The following is a 19,722-nucleotide window of genomic DNA, read 5'->3' on the forward strand; positions in this document are numbered from 1 at the left end:
GCTGCGCGTTCTAAATTCTGTTTCAGAAACAATTGCTCCAAAGCCTCCATAGGAGTTAGTGCAATCCTTGACGTAGACGGGGAAGGGTCAGAAAAACCTCCTGGTGGGGAAAATTCTTCTTCGTCTCTCTCATGCTCATCACCTTCAAGCAAAGTATCCATCCCACTTCGAGTGATGACCATTCTGAAGTCGTGGGTTCTTGTGGGTTCTTCGGTTCTTGGGTTCTTGAGGGTCTTGAGGTTTTCTTTCGCTTGCAAACCGTGTTCGAGAAGGATCTTCTCTTCACCCGAGTTCTGCTCTTTTCCGCGGGCGCACCCCTTGGCGGCCTTGCGCTCACACCAAGGTTGCTTTTTCCCACCTCACGTCGATTGGCCGGCCGCTAAGTGCACGGTTTGCTCTCAATGAGTGAAAAGAGACACAAGGGGAGGTTGGACAAGCCCTTCTTTCCTGGGATTCCTGTCACTCTTCAAAAACACGATTAGGAATCGACACGCGCAAGCGAACTTGGGTTCGTGCGACCTCAACAAGAAAAAAATAATAATTCTTGTGATTCTTGTGGTTCTTTCCTTGAGTGATACAGAACATTGCCAAAGCTCTGATACCAATGTTAGGTGCAACGGAATGATTGTTTGCGCTTTGCTCAAGATGACTGTTTTGGCTGCATTTTCGAGGGTTGAAAATGGGGGTCTTCTGCAATGCTTCTAGGGCTGAATCTGCTACTGTGTCTAATGCTGAAAACGCTGCTGTTCTGATGCTGATTGGCTGAAAATACAAAACGCTGGGCTGCCTCTGCTGCGGATTGGCTGAAAACCAAAAACGCTACCTGGCTTTTCTAGCGTTAGTGAAATCTGCTGGCTATCTGGGGAAGCTGGCGATCATGGCTGAAAACGCCAGGGTGCTGAAGTTGTTGGTGATGACTGCAAGGGAAAACGCCAAGAAATTGTGGGGTCTTGATGGTGATGGGAACTGGAAACGCTAGGCTTGGGGAGGGAGGTCGCCAAGGCCTTGCGGGTGCTGAGGGTACTGCGGGTTCTGCTGAGAAGTTACCTGTTGAGCGGGAAGTTCCTGCTGCCTCTTCTGTCAAATAGTGCTAGCTCTAGTTTGCTTATATACAAACTTAGCAAAATTGCCCTACCTACTTTTGTTGGAAAGTCACTTAAAAATAATAAGTGAAAATACAAAAAATTAGGGAAAATAGGCTAAATGCAGATGGACTCTCCAAAAGTACAGAGGCAGTCTCTACCTTAGAAGAGTCGGTAAACAGCTTCCTTGCTCCCTCTATCCTAGTAGCAGCCACGATAAACTCCTCTAGAGTGGCGTCAGGTCGAAGACTCTCTTAGAGTTTTTGCTGGGAAGTTTTGGGAAGAGCCTTCTCCACCCACTTCTTAACCATAAATTTACCCGGTTGTTGAGGAAGTGTGGCCACCAGAGACTTTGTTTTGGTCATGAGCTTTGCAAAAGTCTGATTTGGCTGGAGCATCAGGTTTGCCAACTCATCCAAGAGCTTCTCCTGAAAGTCCCTTGGTCTGAAAGCTTCACAGAACTGTTGTCGTAAAGTGGCCCAAGTCACAAAGTGGTTCTCTGCAAACTGCTAGTACCACTTGTCTGCTAAGCCATCCAAGGTAGATGGGAAGAGTACTAAGTAGGCATCTTCTCGGTTGAGGCCACGACCTCTGCAGAGAGAAACAAACCTCACGGCATGGTCATCAGCATCCTCTGTGGAGAGACCCTTGAAAGTCGAAAACTTAATATTCACCTTAGCGAAAACGCTTGTGAGCTCCTCCATGGCTGTCTGTGCAAGAGCTTGCTGTAACATAGGGGATGAGAAGTTTATGGATGGGGGTGACTAGGGAGGTGTAGAAGTGGTTGAGGGACTGGATGTAGTTGCAGGGGAAGATCAGGAAGGTAGGGGTAATGGGGCTGGTGGACTTCTACTTGGCACGAAGGGTTGATGCTTCCTGTGGTAATACTTCAGAGGACTTAATAGTGGGCTTTGTCGCTCTTTTGACTGCCTTGTATTTGTCATGCAGTAACCAAAAGCCCACCCAAGCTTTGGGCACGAAGACCTTTAACTTGCTGAAAACTGGTCCAATCGCCACTAGACCAAGGCCAGAGAGAGACTATACCACTTGGCTGGACCTGGACAAGAGAGACTAGACCAAGGCGAGTCATTGGACCACTTGGGTGTACCTGGACCAGAGAGACTAGACCCGGACTAGATCCGGACGAGAGAGGACTAGACCCAGCTGCTAGACCAAGACGAGAGACTAGATAAGCACGTTGAAAACTAAGCAGGTTGAGGGAAAACCAGACGGGACCAAGCTCAGACCTGTGCGAACAAACTGAGTGATATAGACAATTGAAACCAGGTAGCTCCTCGACTCGACTTTTGGAGTGAGACTTCTGCTAAGGTCCCATCGGGCGTGCCAAAAATGAGAGCACCTGTAGCGGAGATAATGTGTCGTTCCCTCTATAGTGGGTGCTCCTCAGTGCAATGTGCGTGACATCTCACTCCACAGAATGAAAACACAGAAGACAAAGAACAACTGAGCAACAACAGTACGACTCAGTAGAGGAACAACACGAACATCGACAGACTTTGGCATGGCAGCACACTCAGCTCCAGCCCAGATCTCATAGGTACAGTGGGGGTGTCGAGGCTCAATTGTGTAGGGATGGTGCAGACGTGCTGTGTACAACTCTGATAAGAGACTCGATGACTGACCACACAAAAGTAGATGATGCGTCCCGACAATTGGAACCAACCACTCATATGTATCTCCTAAGTGTCACCAACAGTTGGCAGATATCCCAATCCAGCTAAGCCTATCTCCTAACTGAGGTAGTGGTGATATGGCCACGGTGTCCACTAGACCACCATCGTAACAGTTGCCACGTGTCACTGCCCAGGCGAGAGTCCGCTCAGTGTGAACTCAAGCCCAACTACAACTATTGAACTAACTGTTTGTCCTGCACCCATGACACTGTAGCCCTGCTATAAAGAGAGTTGTGGAGGATATGTGTGGTTCCTATCTTCATGGGAGGGAGTCTGATCCTCACCACGTAAAATACCAAGCTCCTCCTAACCTCTAAAATATAAGTCCAAAGCTCTAGAAAAAGAATTTGTAATATGACAATCACAGTGCGACCCTTGCCTAGGCTAGACCTGCCGATGCCCTGTCTCTATCTATAGAAGTAGCAGAAGGCTTTACTCCAATCCAAAGTGCTGTATACGAGAACTTCATTTGCTTGGTCTGGTGTCAAGTCAATCTCTGAAGCAACCTCTCCCCCATCTTTATCCACAATCCTAATGTGGGCCTAGAGATAGTCTCTAAGCTCTAAGTTGGAGAGCCAAAACCAAAGAGGTTGCATGTGGGCAACCATGTATTCAAATAAAACCATGTGTTCAAACAAAACCATGTCCAAAAGGTGAGATCCATATAATCAAGTGTGGAGTGACCATAAGCAGTACAAACTCTTGTGAGCTCACACATTGTAGTCCGTGATCATCGTCATGTCGAAATTAGGCAACAAAGAGGCCTTTCGCAAGCTTGTGACAATGAATACCAAGAATATAAATACCTCCATGCATTTGTGGTGAATACACTTAAGTTCTCCTTAGCATATGCCAACCCTTGCAATTAGATTTGGTTTGCCACAAACATTCTATGGCTTTGGACGTAAAGTGGTCAATGCGCTTTGCAGTCCAACCCAATGATGGCAGATGAAACTATATGTAAGCCATGATGAGAAACGACATTCAAGGCAAATACAAGCATAATGAGAAAATACAAGCATAATGAGAAATGACAAAATTGATATATAAACAAAGGAGCAAGACTGTATAGTGACAATGATTGTTTATAGATCGTGGATCAAAGTTTGTTGGAAAAGAACGAATCATTAGCATAAGCCACAACCACAAAATATGAGCCAATATACATGGAAAGGTTTCGTGAGTTTTTCCAGATATAACAACATAGGATGTGTTGAAGTGGCACAACTAATGCATTACGTGAACAATCTTGACGCACTAAGCATCCCAACTCCAAGACTTTGAAAGCTCTGATGTGCTATCCCACTTTCATAAATCCAATAGGTAACATAAAGGTTGAAAGACAAGCCTTGTCATTAGCCGCAATAAATTCCCAATGGATCGTATCAATGGCCTTAACAACCTCAAGTTGCACGATCGAAACATCTTCCTTGGTGGATTTTGCATATTCAATCCTCATATTTGTAGAGGTCTCCAATCACTCAACACCACAAAGAATTGTTTCTTATGTAGCAATTTCAACAAACCATGTCAACCATGATCAATGATGTGAAGAAAAGGAACTTTAAGATCATCCAAGAATACATGAAACTTCATAGTGAGACCATCCCAACATAGTGATCTTCATTTACCCAAAGTATGAAGTGTTGCGTTCAATTTTGTTATAGTAAATGAATTTTCTAAAGCTTGAGCTTCAGTTGGGGAAATGATAGGGCGGATTTCCATAAGGGATACATCACATACATGTGGACATATGAGGTAGGCGGTGAAGGAGTAGCACATGAATCTTGATAATAAGAGATTTAGCATCCATAAAGTTTCATATTCTTCTGTGTCAATGATCTAAGATGATTAAGTTTAGTATGGGCTTGCAGCAAATGTTTCGTAGCCGCCACAATTTTTCTAAGATGCCCTAAATACCCTATACCATACTCACACATGATCACATGAACGAAAAAGGAGCACCTGGCAAAATCAAATACCTCATATATTAGTAAGAGCAAGGGGTGCATAACCAAACGAATTTTTGCTACAAAAGAATGATGGTGCAAATAACTATTGTTTAGAAGTAGCTATCACTTATGGGGCAATGGCAAATACTAGTGGTTATGCCAAAATGTAACAAGAGCCATAGAGAAGTGTGATCCAAGAAATATAATGAATGGTCAATCTATACCGGACAAGACTAAGCATCATATTGGTGTGCATTTAGAAAATACCATGGATCTAAGCAAGCAAACTTCAAAGTAATCATGTTGTGCATTGCGACGAAAGAAAAAACTAGGAAGACTAGGCAGAAATGTCTTGCATGCAAAACCAAAAGCAAACAATTCCAATTTATGCGTTCCTATGCAAGCATGTCTGAGCAATGCGAACAATTGAACTTGATGATGCGAAGACTGAGAAGCGTACATACTGGCAAATGTGTTAATCTCTCCCTCAATAAGACTGGACTACCTTTTATACCACTAAGGATCATTATAAGAAACACATGGCTGCAATCCACAGCGTATCATGAAAAAAGACATAGAAAAGGCTCCTCGTTTAGCATAATAAATCTGATACCTTGCAAATTAGCCAGTTTGAATAGCAAACCATTTTCATACCGAATGAAGCTAGATAGTCTTTTGCATATCATGGTTGCAATTCCCTACACATATAGCTCCACACTTAGTAGAGTTAGAGAACCATTAAACAACATTCCTCATTTTATTGTCAAATCCCAAGTGGGCCATAGTCATAGCAGTGAAATCCCAATGTATTGTACAAATGATTTCTAAATATACACGCGCAGTGAAATCCAAATGTATTGTACAAATGATTTTTAAATATACACGCGCAATGTAAGACGCTTTGTAGATGATCTTTTTGTTCCTGACGTTCCTTCTTTTCAAGGGTTTATGTACTTCAATTCGAGTTCTGTAGGTGGAGGAATTTATTTCAAGGAGTTTTGTGAACTTAATTGTACCACAAATAGTGATTGTTGTGCCTTTTTAGACCTTAAGATTTTTCAGACTCCCTTAGGATTAGAAGTAGATATCTATGATAAGCGCTTTGAACCAGAATATGCCAATCTAAAAATCATCCGTATGCCTCACATTTCTTCGAACATTTCTCTTTTAGCTAAGTACGGTGTCATTTGCTCTCAACTATTTAGATTTTCTCGTCTTTGTTCTAGTAAATCTACTTTTGTTGTTCAATCTTGCCATCTTATTTCTTTACTAGTTGAAAAAGGATATTCATTCAAAAGAATCATGAAAAATGTTTGTTCATTTTTGCATCGTAGTAAGTTTATTTTTAATGTTTCTTCCTTTGGAATGTTCAAGATAATCAGTAGTAAATTCAATAGAAGTGGGGAGCTAAAAAGCCCACTTATTGTTTGACTTAATAACACCTTATGTTGTTGTTTTGATCTTTAGCGCTTCTAGTATTTTTACTATAGCTTGATAAATGCTAGCCTTTATCATGGTTGAGTATGCTCATCACCTCCGGAGGGTGATAGAAACTCAGCTCGTTGGTTTTGTAGAGTACGTTCAAAGCATGAATGACCTCTATATAAACCTGCACCTACTCTTGGGCACTGGCGACGTGAGTAGGGATGTCATAGCTGTTGTCCAAATTATGCATGATAAAGGTGATAATCTTATTCTTCCTGTTTGGACCAGCAGCGAAGTTGAGATCACATATTGTCAAGTTTGGTTCTTTGCTCTTCGTAGGTTTGTCGTAGTATTCATTTTTCGATTTCGTATTTAGCTTACCTGAGGACTCAAGAATGTGTTCCGTTAGAAGTTGTTGTGTGAAGTTTGATTTCTAGGATTAAGTTTTTAAGATGTCTTATCCTTTTTTTGCTTAAAGTTGAGTACTTGTTTTAAGCCAAGTAAGTTGCGTCACCTTATTTTACACATGCCTTTTCTAAAAACATTCTTTAAGTTAATAATGTTTTGTTTTATCTAGTTTTGTTTCGTAGCAAACAAAGTGATTTAGTTTGTTTGTGTGTTTGTTTTTGTTTTTCTTTTCTTTTCTTGTGTCCCTTGCTTTTATAGTTTTATGAGTGCTTTATTCCCTCTTATAATTTGTGAGTTTAGACTACTCTGAACTTATGAAGGTATATATATAAGACATCTTGCTTTTTGAATTTTGCATATTCAATACTCAGATATGCATTAACAACATTATTTGTCCTTTGGGTACAAAAACATATTATGCGATTTGCAAGCTAGAATATAGACTTATCTTCAAGCAATTGATTAACATTTTTGCCATCAATTTATAGATGACTAGAAAATAAGCTATGCCTCTATTGACCAAAAGATTCACGTAAAGATTGTTTTGGTAAGAGTTTGACTAATCCTTCCTACCATGATGTAGGCATACATTGAGTTTGCATACATGGTTCATCGTGATAAGCAATGAATCTCTTAACAAGTCCCAAAATTGTACAAAAAAGTCCAGTGTTAAACCATTCTATCTAGGAGATTTCCAACGGCCCCCCAAATCTTTAAGACTTTGATCGTATCCTTCTAATGAAAAGGGAATAGGTTGAACATGAGCCATCAACATTTACCTTGCATGTAAGACATCTTGGTTTGGGATTGAAGGAGCCTTGAATAAAGCTCTCTTGTGGGCTAAGAATGCTTCTGAAAGCTAACTCTTATTACACGTCACTCTCGAGATTCTAGCTTGGCTCGCTTAATTGATTGATTTTGTTTGGAATGACATAATTTTTTTTGGAGGAACATCCTTTATCCATGAACGCAACTTGTCTTGCTCGAATCTGCCATTTCCTTAGCTTGTGATGATCATTAATCATAAATAGGATTTTGCATGACACAAGGGTTGTAATTCTCCCTCAGTGAGTGGCGTTAAATTTGCTACATGAATGCTTTGCTGCTATAAGTTGCCCTTGTTGCTTGTGCATGAACCACTTTCCAAAATCTTCAATAACAGATTGCATCCACATTACAAAGCGAAACAAGGCAGTATTTGCCTCAAGACTTATTTGATTTACTAAAGGAGGTTGTTTGAAAGCTTCATGTGATAAATAAGCTTGATTTACATGTAATAGCCTTTTCCTTTGGAGAGGTGAATTATGCACGGGCATACCAAAATAGAGACCCAGTCATAGAGATATGATATGATAACTACAATGAGTCACCCGCCCACGTCTTGCAACATAATTATCATATTGGGATGCATTTAACATATACCAACAATTTAATCTTGCTCTGTAAGAAGTAATTCCCGTATGCAAAGACGTGAATCCTGAGACGTGGCTTTGTATTCATCCATAAATGAAAGATGGTATCACAGATGTGAAATTGTTCGATGCTACTCTTTTCTTCTAGCAAGCATATGCGAGTGTTATCATCAGGTAATGGAGCATTAATAAAATCTTTTATGAAAAGAGCATTGTACGACCAAGGGTAGTGCATAAGATCTTTCCAAAGCTGAGCTCTTTGCATATAAGCTATATAAGCATAAATCCCAGCAAATTTGTAGACTTCGCCTTGAATGAGACATGGTATTATCATTCATCGATTCGTTGGTTTCGTTGAAAGCGATGATGGAATTTAAATCCTGTCTCACTAATATTGCAACTCTGGAGTACCTTGAACAACCGCAGACATAATTTTAACCGCAAAGTGAGAAGATTTGCTAGAAAATTCCTGTTGGTTATGCTTTTGTAAGATAACTATGTCTGCTTTGTGTGTGTGTGCGTAATACTATGTGCGCTTCCATTTATCGTGGTTGCATAATCTCGCACATTGTATGTCATGCACTCTAGGAGATGATGCAAATGGATATAAACATAGACAGGGCAATAAGAAGAATCCAATTTTCCAGCTGTGCCCATGGGCACATCACCATCAGCTACAACGTTTCGAGAAGAAAAGGGTTCCATACAAACATCTACATCAAATTGTGCAAAAGCATCATATCCTTCTATGAGTTTGCAATCACTTATGTACAACTGCATTTGAGATTGCTGTTGACTTTCCTTCAGAAGCAAGTGGTAGGAAGTTTCTGAAATTGTAGGTCCTTGAATTTTAAAGGGCTATTTGGGCTGTTTCCATGTTTGAAAGACTCAATTTGTAATCATTTACCTTTAGAATGGAAGTTGGAGTGAGGATCTTGGGATTGCTTGCTTCTACCTTTGTCAACCAGTGGCTTAGATTTGATGGAAGATCCTTGCTTTATCTGAGGCTAATCCATCAGTGGGAACACAAGAAGCACCATTATTTGTCATAACACCAGATCAAGTTTTGAACACATAGATTGCATATGTCCAAATTTTCCACATCTGAAACATGATTCTACAAAATTTCTTCAGTTGAGCTTGAATCGTCTTTTACCAATAATAGGATCACCTGAGTTCAACATTATGCCTTCAAGAGTGGATTTATCAGTATCCCACAATATACATACTCTGTTGGTGTTTGCATCCAATTTGGGAGGACATATAACCTTTCCCGATGTTGCAACAATAACAAGCAATAAGTCCAAGTTCTAGCAAAGTCTTGAATTCCTACAGACATAGGGAATTGGTGCCTTATCAAACTCTTATAATCTTTTGTTAGTGACCAAGGCAAGACATGAACCATTTGCGTGCTATAGAAACAGGCAACATTTCTAGAAAGGAGGATCTCATAGTATCCTCTGGCACCAAAGAAAACATCTTGCATTGTTTGTCGTTTAAGATGATAATTGATCCAATGTGTGAAAGGCATTTTTTCAAGGAAGAATAAAATTAAGCGCGTTGAGCATATTGACCGAAGGGATCCATGAGATCTTTCGCAGGAATCAAGATTTTAGTGGAAGGAAAAGGACCTTCCCAAGATTCATGGCATGTGTGAAATACTCTATCAAAGCATTGATGCAGAACATGAGATTCTTTAGGACGCTTGACAGCCATGTTTGTCCTGCGTTTATAGACCTTGTCAAAATTTAAAAGTGAAAAGTCTCAATTCTATGCTGACTTTAAAGCTCCGTATAACGGAATTGCAATGAAAGCACTGTAAAACTGTGCACTTGCTCACGTGCACACACCTACACTAGTTCTTGCCTGTACAACTATTACTCATGCGACACACTTTTTTTTTTGTAAATCAATTTGATTTAACTAGTTGTGGGAAACCTCATAGAGAGGAAAACCCACCAAAAATATGTACAAGGAAAGGAACACAACAGGGTTCAGCTTTATAAAATATCTAAAAGCATTCATAAGAAAGCTGATGTATCTCCGCCGTGATATCACCAACTTCCAAGGCAAACCGCAGAGACTGCTGAAGGGAAATCCTGAAGAAAGGTAGAGGATCCGCATGAATGCTATGGAACATATAGCCATTACGCTGTCGCCACAGGCCCAAAATGCCCAAAACCTGACCCACATGAAGAAGACTGCAAAGCACTGCAACGCCGGCGAGAAGATACCAAAAACCCAAAACCGCTTATGGAAGACCGTCGAGGGAAAACGTAGCCGCATACACGCAGATACCTGACGAAGGAAATCTCGAGTGACACAGCAATCCCACAAGAGGTGACAAACATCCTCCTCGGCAGATAAGCAACGGACACATGATGAGGGGCGGACACGGCGCTTCCGAAGAAAGGTACCCACTGGGAGCACACCAAGTAAACACCGCCAAAGAAACAACCGCTCTTTCAACGGCAAACGGCTTTCCCATATTGCAGATATATCTTGCGCCACCAAATGTCTAATTTATGCATGTGCCAAATAGCGTTGCAATGATCAGCAATCCATGGACGAGGCAGAAGAAGAGCATATGCCCGGCCAACAGAAATATCTTGAAATGGCATTTCCCCAAGCTTCCAGTCAGACATTCGATCACCATCAGCCATAGGTGAAACGGGCAAAAAACCTTTCAACATTTGTTGTAATTCTCTCCAAACTGGCGATAATGCATGCCCAATCCAATGCGGCGAGCGGAAAATGGAAACTCGAAAGTAAAACCAGCTGCATCCACTACATCCTCAACCACTCGAATGCCACAGCAAGAGATAAAATACGCCTGGCGAGGCGAGCGGTCGACCAAAGTAAGAGAAAAAACCCGACTCCAATGAAGGCTCTCCGCACGAAGTGAGTTTCCTTCCCTCCGAGCATTCCATGAGAGATGAGTCGTAACGTGTTTCCATGCAGAAAGCATGGTGGAAGAAAGCGGGCATCCAGGAATATGACCATCCATCTTACCAAATACTGCCTCCTTCATGGATGATTGCCAGTGACCAAATGAGGATGTAACCACATGCTGACTCAAGTGTGCAAACATAAGAGTCCAAGGCTGAGATTGATGCACAAGTGTAGGCAAAAGCATAGCCTTCCTAGCAATGACATGCCTACGCAGGTCCAAAATATTCAAACCACCAAAGCACTTTGGTGTACAAAGTTTTGCCATCGATATCAAGCGCAAACCTTTCTTGTCAGCACGCGCTTGCCAGAAATGAGACAAAATGGCTTACATGAGAGAGTCAAGACAATGCCGGGGCTAATGCAACAATGGCAAAAAGAACTGAACATATGCCATGAGGATACTCTGAACAATTCGTAGGTGAACATGTAGCGGCCAGGTAGAAAGCTTCTTGTAATGCAATTTAACATTCAAGCGATTCATAACCCAATCCACTTTCTGCATGTGAGTAACATTCCATCCAATTGGATAACCCAAATGCCTAGTGATTACAGTTGGAAGAACAATCTCTCCTGGCCACAACAGAGCATGCCAATCACAAGAACGAAGCGGCAGAAGCTTTGATTTACGGAAATTGACTTTACCAGCTGCAAGCGCAAACAATTCCAAAGCGTTCATAATCTCTTGAACATCCTTTTGCTGATTGCGGGGCATAAATAGGGAGTCATCTGCATAAGCGTGCCCAATAAAAGTATGACCCCGAAGGTAGCTGCAAACCATGAAGACGCTGCGCAGAGGTCAAGTGATCAAGATACATCAACAAAGGATGAGAAGCAATTGCATATAGCAAAGCACTAATAGGGCAACCTTGCCGAACCGAACAACCAAGCGGCCACGATTCTATCACTTCCCCTTCCAGAATTCCCGAAGACGTACTACAATCATCCAAGAAATAAACCACATTGGCCAACCTAGGACCAAACCCGAGACTTCTCATTGTGGCAGCAATGAAGTCCCAATGCATAGTGTCAAAGGTCTTTTCAATATCAACTTGCATGACCAGCACATCTTGTTGCGTTTACTTAGCATATTCCATGCCTATCATAAGATTGGCCAAATTATCCACGATTTGACGCCGAGGAATGAAACCATACTGAGCCTGATGAAGTCCTGTCAACAAATAGTCCTTGATGTGATGGACCAACATTTTAGCCAAAATCTTGTACATCACCGGCATCAGAGTTATGGGCCGCCAATGAGAAAACTGCTCGCAAAGCGCTTGCTTGGGCAACAACTTAAGTAAGCCCTCTTTCCATGAAATTGGTAGATCCTGTTTTTCCCATGCCACATTTATCATGAAGATCAGGGGTTGCTTAAGAGCATCCCAAAATGAGAGGAAAAATTCCACAGTAAGTCCGTCCCATAGGAGATCTCCACCGACCCAATGCAAGCAAGGCAACATGTAATTTGGCGACAGAGAAAGGATCCTCAAGGCAGTGTGCCTCCTGCAAAGATAGGATCGGACGAACATAAGAAAGCAACAATTCACGCGCTCGACAAGCTGCCGAAGACGGTTGAGATGGAGCAACAAACACCTTACAGTAATGTGAAACCATAACCTCAGCAAGTTCCCTCTTCGAAGAAGTCCAAGCACCCGAGGGAAGCATAACCCGTTTAATCGACTGTGAGACTCTTGAATGATGCAAATGCTTAAAAAATTTCTTCGAAGCACAACCTTTATCCATAAAGGCGTGTTGATGTGCACGCGTCTGCCACTTAGCAAGCTTTCGCTTATCATTTTGCTGAATACACACTTTAGCTTCACATAACTCTGTCATTTCAGAGTCAGACAATGGGCGGAAATCAGCCAATTGTTGTAATCGTTGACTAACCTATTTCGCATCACCGACATTCTCCCGAATGCGTTGCATATGCTGCCTACCATAGTCAGAAATCACACTTTGTACTCTCATGACAAAACGATACCAAGCAGCATCCAAATCAATATGCATTTTAGCTAACAGCGGAGGAATAATATCGGCAACCATGTGACGAAAAGCTTCATGAGTAAGATAGGCATTATTAACATGCAACAAACGTTTCCTGTGAAGAGGCCGATCACAAATAGATTGTCCAAAATACAACGACAGCAAAAGAGGATAATGATCCGATAGCTGCAGAGCATAATCTATCCTCATGTCACATACAAATTCTTCATACTGTTGCCCATTAAGCAAATACCAACGATCCAATCGTGCTCTATAAGAGGAGTGAGCAGCATGTTGAAAGGTGAAACCGGAGGCATCAGGATGCAAAGAACGCCATATATCAATCATTTGAGCAGAGGCAACAAAATGATCCCAGCTGTGTTTCTCCGCAAGCAGCATATGCGAAGTTCCTATGGTACTGTCAAGCAAACCAGGAGTATTATTGAAATCTCCACACAGAAAGGCATTCGATGTCCATGGGCGAGAGGAGATTTCCCGCCACAAAGCAGCTCTTTGCCCAGAGGCGGTAAATGCATATGTACCTCCAAATTCATGAACTCGACCATTCAACAAACACTCTACAACCATTCACTGACCATGCGGATCATTGTATAACAAAATAGGCTGAAGCTCATGTTGAATCAACATCAATACATCAGAGAAATCTTGCGAGCAAGCATACGCAATCCTATATCCGGCAAAATAGGAGCATTGACCAGCAAACTCGTGCTGATTATGCTCTTGCAATACAACTATGTCTGCCCTACATGTATGTACATAGTGCCAGGTCAGCCACCATTTGTCAAGGTTGCATAACCCACACATTGTATGAGATGCATTTAATATGACTTTGCATTGAAAACATATGTACAAAAGCAACGAGTATCAAAATCAAGTGGAGGTGCCCATAGACACGTCTCCATCCACTGCATCCGTACGAGGACCCATCCTCTGAGTCAGGGCTGGAAACGTGTCCACAGTGTGCACATGCGAATGGAAGCCTCACTAAGGAGTACATCTTTGTAAGAGTGCATCGCTTTGTCCCATGCATCAATTAGCGTGCGATTGTCATTACATGGAAGTTGCTTAAACGATGCATTCTTGTTAGCATTAACCGAAGGAACGTAATTATGAGAAGAAAGTGGCGTGCGAATCTTCAGTACTTTTTTCGGCACCACCCATGTGTTGACATCAGCAGGTCCAACATTTTTGCCTTTAGCAGCAGTCCCAGTCCCAAGATAAGTAACTTGCTGTACCTTGCCTTTCCCTGTGTCCACATTCGAAGTCACTTTAGCAGTAGAAACTCCACTTTTCTTAGCTTCACTTGTGGGTTTTCCAGTAGGGATAGAGGTGGACAAAGGAACAGCAGATGGAGGGGGTTGCAAGACTGGCTCTGGACATTCGGATTGCATATGACCAAACTTGCCGCATCGAAAACATGAATTCGCAAATTTTTCCCATTTAAGTTTAAAGGGGCGCTTGCCTACCCATGGATCACCTGAGTCAACCATAATATCATCAGGGGTAATCTTGTCCGTGTCCCATAGAATACAAAACCTGTTGGTATTCGCATCCAATTTTGGAGGGTAGATAACCTTTCCAAGCTACGCAGCCAACAATGGCAGGAAATGTCTCCACGTGCGGGGGAAATCAACAATTTCCACCCACACCGGGCATTTGTGACGAATAAGACTCTGGTAGTCTTTAGTGAGCGCCCATGGGAGAACATGTGTCATCTGCGTATTAAAAAAGAGAGGGGACATCTCAAGCAAAAGATTTCGAGCTTCCATATCTGCGAGCTAAACTTCATAAAAGCCACGCGCCCTGAAGTAGACACCACGGACAGCTTGTCGCATAAGGAGAAAATCGACCCATTGGCCGACATCTTGCGCAGTAGGCATTTTCCCCGGGAAAAACAGAATAACTGCGTTCATAGCGTACTGTGCAACTGGGTCCATGAGGTCCTATACGGAATGCGCACCTCAAGAGCAAGCGCCTGACCATTCCATGCCTGTCGAGCCTCCTCAAAGTCCTCATACAAGCATGCCTTGATCTCAGAAGCTGCCTCCAACGTTGGTTCCATCACTTTCCGACGCTTAAAGACGCACAGTGAGTCAAACATAATTTAAAAGAAACCCCTACTTCAAACAAAATTGATTGGCGAGACAATTCCACAATCTACTGTGAAGAAAACCTTTGCAAATAACTGACTAACCACAGCTCTGTACATACTTCACATAAGGCAACAACCAAAACCCACAGGAATATACATCTGTTGAATTCTGCCCAAAGAATTGGAGCTTGATTGAGACTCTTAACCTGTATACAAACTGTCCTGCTAGTCCTGCACAGCTAGTCCCAACAGAACAGCACCGGCCACTAGTAGGCGTGCAAAACCCGCGGCACTGTCACTGATAAACTGGCTGGGCAATACTGCACTTTGCAGCAGCGACGAGTAAGAGGGCACGATAGGTAAAGGACGTGCAGGAGCACTCACGTAGGCAATAATCACGGGCTGCTGCTGCGTGCAGCTTGCAGGAAATTCCACGACAGGGGCAGATTCGCGTGCAGAGGAGCTGTCCCACACACACTCACACACACCCAGAGGTGCTGGCACAGCACGCTGTGGCAGCGCGCAGGAGAAAACTGCGACAGAACAGCAGTAGGGTTCGCGCGCGCGCAGGCTCCCAGAGCTCCCGTCCGTCACACAGTTACACACTCTCTCTCTCTCTCTCTCTCTCACACACACACACACACACACTCATGCGACACACACACACACACACACACACACACACACACACCCCTGTACCTGGTCATGTGCACACACTTGGCTCACGCGCTCACACAATTTTTTTTTAAACCTTTTTTGATTAATTTACAAATGGGAAACCTCAAAGTGAAGAAAACCCATCAAAAAGATCAGATACAACAAAGGGAAAGAACACGGAAGTGTTCCTACTTCCGTAAAGTGAAGGCTCTAAAAGAAAACATATGAGAGCTGTAGGATATCGAGGGTCCCCAACATCAAGGGCAAAATGTAAGGATCGCCTAAGTGAAGTCTTGAACAAAGGAAAGAGATCCACATGATACCACATCATGCTGATGGAACATGTGAAAATTGAGTTGGCGCTTCAAACACCATAGAGACCAGAATCTGACCCATGTGAAGAAGAACGGCAGTTATCGGCAAATGGTTTTGGGTTTTTGGCTTTCTCCCAACTTCCCTTCAACAATTTGGGAGGGAAATCAGTCAAGAAAGGCCTTGGTGAAACAACAATCCCAAAGTAGGTGTCTGACAGTCTCATCCCAAGCTGAACATCTGACACAACGAGAAGAGCTGATGTGACGCACACTAAGGAGAGCTCCAACAAGAGAACTCCCAGCAAGCAACACCATAGAAACAGACGTTTCTTTAGAACTGATGTGATGCGCACTAAGGAGAGTTCCAACTCAACTGAGAGAACTCTCAGCAAGCAACATCATAGAAACAGATGTTTCTTCAGAGGCAAATGGCTCTTCCAAATTGCAGTAAAAGCCTTTCTCCACTATTGATCAGATTTAAGCAAAGACCATAGCGCATTACAATGGTCAGCCAGCCAAGACTCATGCACGAGAGAAGCATAAATGTTGCGGGCAGAAATGGAAGCAAAAGTGTTTCCTAGAAAGTCCAATCTGACGTACGACATTCATTGGCCAGTGGCGGAATGGCCAGGAAAACAGTCAGCATGTGCTCAAGCGCTCCAAATCTGACGATAATGCATGCCTAAACCAAACTGTGCAGCTGCTTGAGAAAACTGAAGCATATTCCCAAAGGTGACAACCACATCATCCACCGTGCGTATGCCTCAACAAGAAAGGAAGTATGCCTGGCTTGGCGACTGTTCAACAAGAGTAAGAGAGAATGCCCTACTCTAGTGAATGCTTTCCACGTGTTGCTCACACACACAAGCACATACATGCGCTGTCGCGTGCACGCGCACGCACACTGTCCTGGGCTTCCAACATATTATACATGACCGTGTGAGAATTCTGATCCTAAGATAAAAAATGTATGACCCTCTCTTGGATACTGGTGGCAATTGTCAATCTTGCTTTACACCATTCAGGTGGTTCTTGGTTCTTGGCTCTTGGCCCTTGGCCCCTGCGACTTGATGTCAGCAAAACATTCCTAGGCTGCATTTGCATGCAGGTCAGATTGGGAAGCATTCCTGTTCACCAAAAGTTTTCGAAATCTTTGAAAAGAGACTTAGGCTGGGTTAAGCCAGACAGGCACATTTTTGCTCCCTGGACAGTGGTTCACACACACTGTTTTCTTTCTGCAATTTTGGCATGCGTGGTGTGCTGACTCGTGGAACACTTGCAAGAAAAGCATTCATGCAGGCCACAGGGAGGAGATCTGACATGCTACAAGTGAGAAAGGAGAGTGTGTCTGCAAGTGTAGGTTTCTGTGGATTGAATCTCTACCCAAGCTTCTCTTCCACAGAGCTTTGGGTGGAAAAAGGTAGCATTTCCTTCAAGGAGATGTGTCCCTTAATGGTCAATACATTTTCACATTTAATTGCCAATTAAACAAGAAAAACCATGATCTTGGGGTTTGCAAGGATATTGGCAGCGTCCTGTGTGATATATCGATATGCTTCTTTAACTCCCATTTGTTTCAGTATAGTGCAATGTGCTGAATCAATAGATTATGTTTTCTAACCAAAGGCATGTTCAAAATTTTTTCAATTGACTTTTGTGGTTATGAATCTTATTGGAATGAACAAGTTTCACTCCAATGAAATTGTGGCAACTCCCTTCCTGTTTGACTTCCCACAAATATCACACACCATCGCTGATAGTGGTTATGGATCAAGTCTTTAAAAGATGATGGGACTCCCATCGTACAAAAGAGGATTGAACCTCCATTTTACCTTTTTTCATTATGGTTTAAGCTAATTCAAAGCATCTTGAAGGTGAAGGTTTAAGGAGCCCGGGGTGTCAGTTTGATTTTTTATTCGTTACTCTCTGCTTTTTGAGCTGTTTTCATCTTAAGTATGTAGCTTACTCATGTAGAGTGTGCTAAATAACAAAAGAAGCCTTTCAGATTTTGAAGCTTTGTGTCAGGTGTCTAGTACTGTTTCAACACATCAAGACTGGAGATTTTTAGCCTTTCCACTTATGGCTTTGATTCAGGTAACCCTTTAGGTTAATTTGGCAGCATGACAAGCCTGCTGCTTCAACAACATAACTTTTTCAATTATGTAAAGTCTCCAGATAACCCTTGGAAGCATTTTAGGGAAATTGGCAGGCTTTTTGTTGTATCAAAATTCAACCTTGAATACTGAAGTAAAAAATGATGGTATTTTCAGAACTATACTTCCCCCAGACACCTCTGATCTCTGATTGAAGCACTTATTAGAAAATTTGTGATCAGCAGATTTAACCAAAAAGGCACTGCTTACAGCGGCATCTGCATTTGGAAATACAATTACATTGCCTCTGGTAATTTTACCATCTGCATAGACTTCAAGTTCCTATCTTGCTATTTGGAGAAGAGGCCATCTCTGTTTCTGTGCAATGTTCAAATCTGAGCAGTTTTAAGGCACTGTTAAGAGGCTAATTTCAGTATTTATTGGTTGATCGTTTGCTAGGTGTTTCTAAGTGGCATGTTGTCACAAAGTGACTACAGCACAGCAGCAGGGTAATATTATGCTATTTTCAATTCTGATAAAAAAGTGTCACTTTGGAGAAATCAATTAATTCTTATTTGGCAGGTATCTTGCTCTCTACACGGTGGGCTGGTCTCCTTGCTTGTGGACCTTGGGATATCTAATTTTAAGCTCAACATCTGGGCCCTCTGAACCTGTTGGAAGTGATCAATGCCTCTCTTTGCATAATCTCATTGTTTGGGGCAAACGCTTTATGAATCCCCCCTTGTATGGAGTGAGTTCTAATTAAAGTTTTGTGTTTTTTGCCGATTGATTTAGAGCACAGTCTACTTTTTCTCTGATGAGTTTCTTGCTTGAGACAATACCATCATTTCTCAGTGAAAAAAATTATCTGATGACAGGTTCTTATAGGGCTGTTAATTGGTGCAACTCCTTTATCTTACCTTTGTATCCCCGCAAAGCATAAATTGCTGTTGTTGAATGCCAGTCAGTCCAGCAACCCTCTCGTTTCATTCTACAGCATGATTGCAACCATCTTACAGCCCATTTTAGAGGTCAGTTGGTAGCAGGATTTGGCATCTAGGCATCATTTCTTGTATTTTTTGTCATTTAAGAAGTGGTTCAACATGTCTGCTTTTGTACCAGGGGGCAAGACTGCTGGGATCAGCTACAGTCCCACTACAAACAATTGTTTTAGCTTCCACTTTGGCATCTACAATTGGCAGTGATCACGATAGAACAGAGCGACTTGTCCCAACAGAGAGTGAAACAACAGCAGCCATGCTCGAAAGATCTACAACGAAAAGGACAATGCTGGATGAAAAGGCTTTCTGGGCCTTATCTATTATAAGGCTTTTGATTATGCCTTGTATTAGCCTCACTCTTCTGAAAGTAAACTTTTGCCAAGAAACCTATTGAATTCTTTTGTTGAATTCACTTTATCAAGAAAACAAGATGTTTTGTATGTGTACAGGCTATTCAGCACCACAGATGGCTTCCTACTGATGCTTTGAGCAGTCTTGTTCTCTTGGTATGTTGACATGGTCATGCAACTGGATGTTACTACTTTGAAGAGAACATACTGCGACAAATTACTTCTTACATGTAGGTTTTGTCTGCAATGCCAACAGCTCAGAACCTTGTTGTCATGGCACAGG

At 42.3% G+C, this 19,722-nt stretch overlaps 2 protein-coding genes across 2 annotated transcripts in view; both read left to right on the plus strand.

The window, feature by feature from the left end:
- Positions 1-19,722, plus strand: part of LOC147436328 (protein PIN-LIKES 7-like) — an 82,369-nt gene that overhangs the window by 41,643 nt on the left and 21,004 nt on the right. Inside the window, exons 4-12 of the mRNA XM_086489257.1 lie at positions 18,021-18,089; positions 18,171-18,255; positions 18,334-18,398; positions 18,548-18,597; positions 18,671-18,839; positions 18,967-19,119; positions 19,211-19,456; positions 19,539-19,595; positions 19,674-19,721. Of these exons, the coding sequence (XP_086345383.1) occupies positions 18,021-18,089; positions 18,171-18,255; positions 18,334-18,398; positions 18,548-18,597; positions 18,671-18,839; positions 18,967-19,119; positions 19,211-19,456; positions 19,539-19,595; positions 19,674-19,721 (942 nt within the window). The remainder of the gene's footprint in view (positions 1-18,020; positions 18,090-18,170; positions 18,256-18,333; positions 18,399-18,547; positions 18,598-18,670; positions 18,840-18,966; positions 19,120-19,210; positions 19,457-19,538; positions 19,596-19,673; position 19,722) is intronic.
- LOC147436329 (uncharacterized) lies at positions 5,608-6,159 on the plus strand (the record flags this gene model as incomplete). Its single annotated transcript, XM_086488836.1, has 1 exon — positions 5,608-6,159. A coding segment is annotated over one exon (552 nt), but the record flags the coding sequence as incomplete, so codon positions are not given.

Source organism: Adiantum capillus-veneris, chromosome 18 (genome assembly GCF_014529385.1).
Source record: "Adiantum capillus-veneris isolate H3 chromosome 18, ASM1452938v2, whole genome shotgun sequence".
In the NCBI taxonomy this organism is placed as follows: Eukaryota; Viridiplantae; Streptophyta; class Polypodiopsida; order Polypodiales; family Pteridaceae; genus Adiantum; species Adiantum capillus-veneris.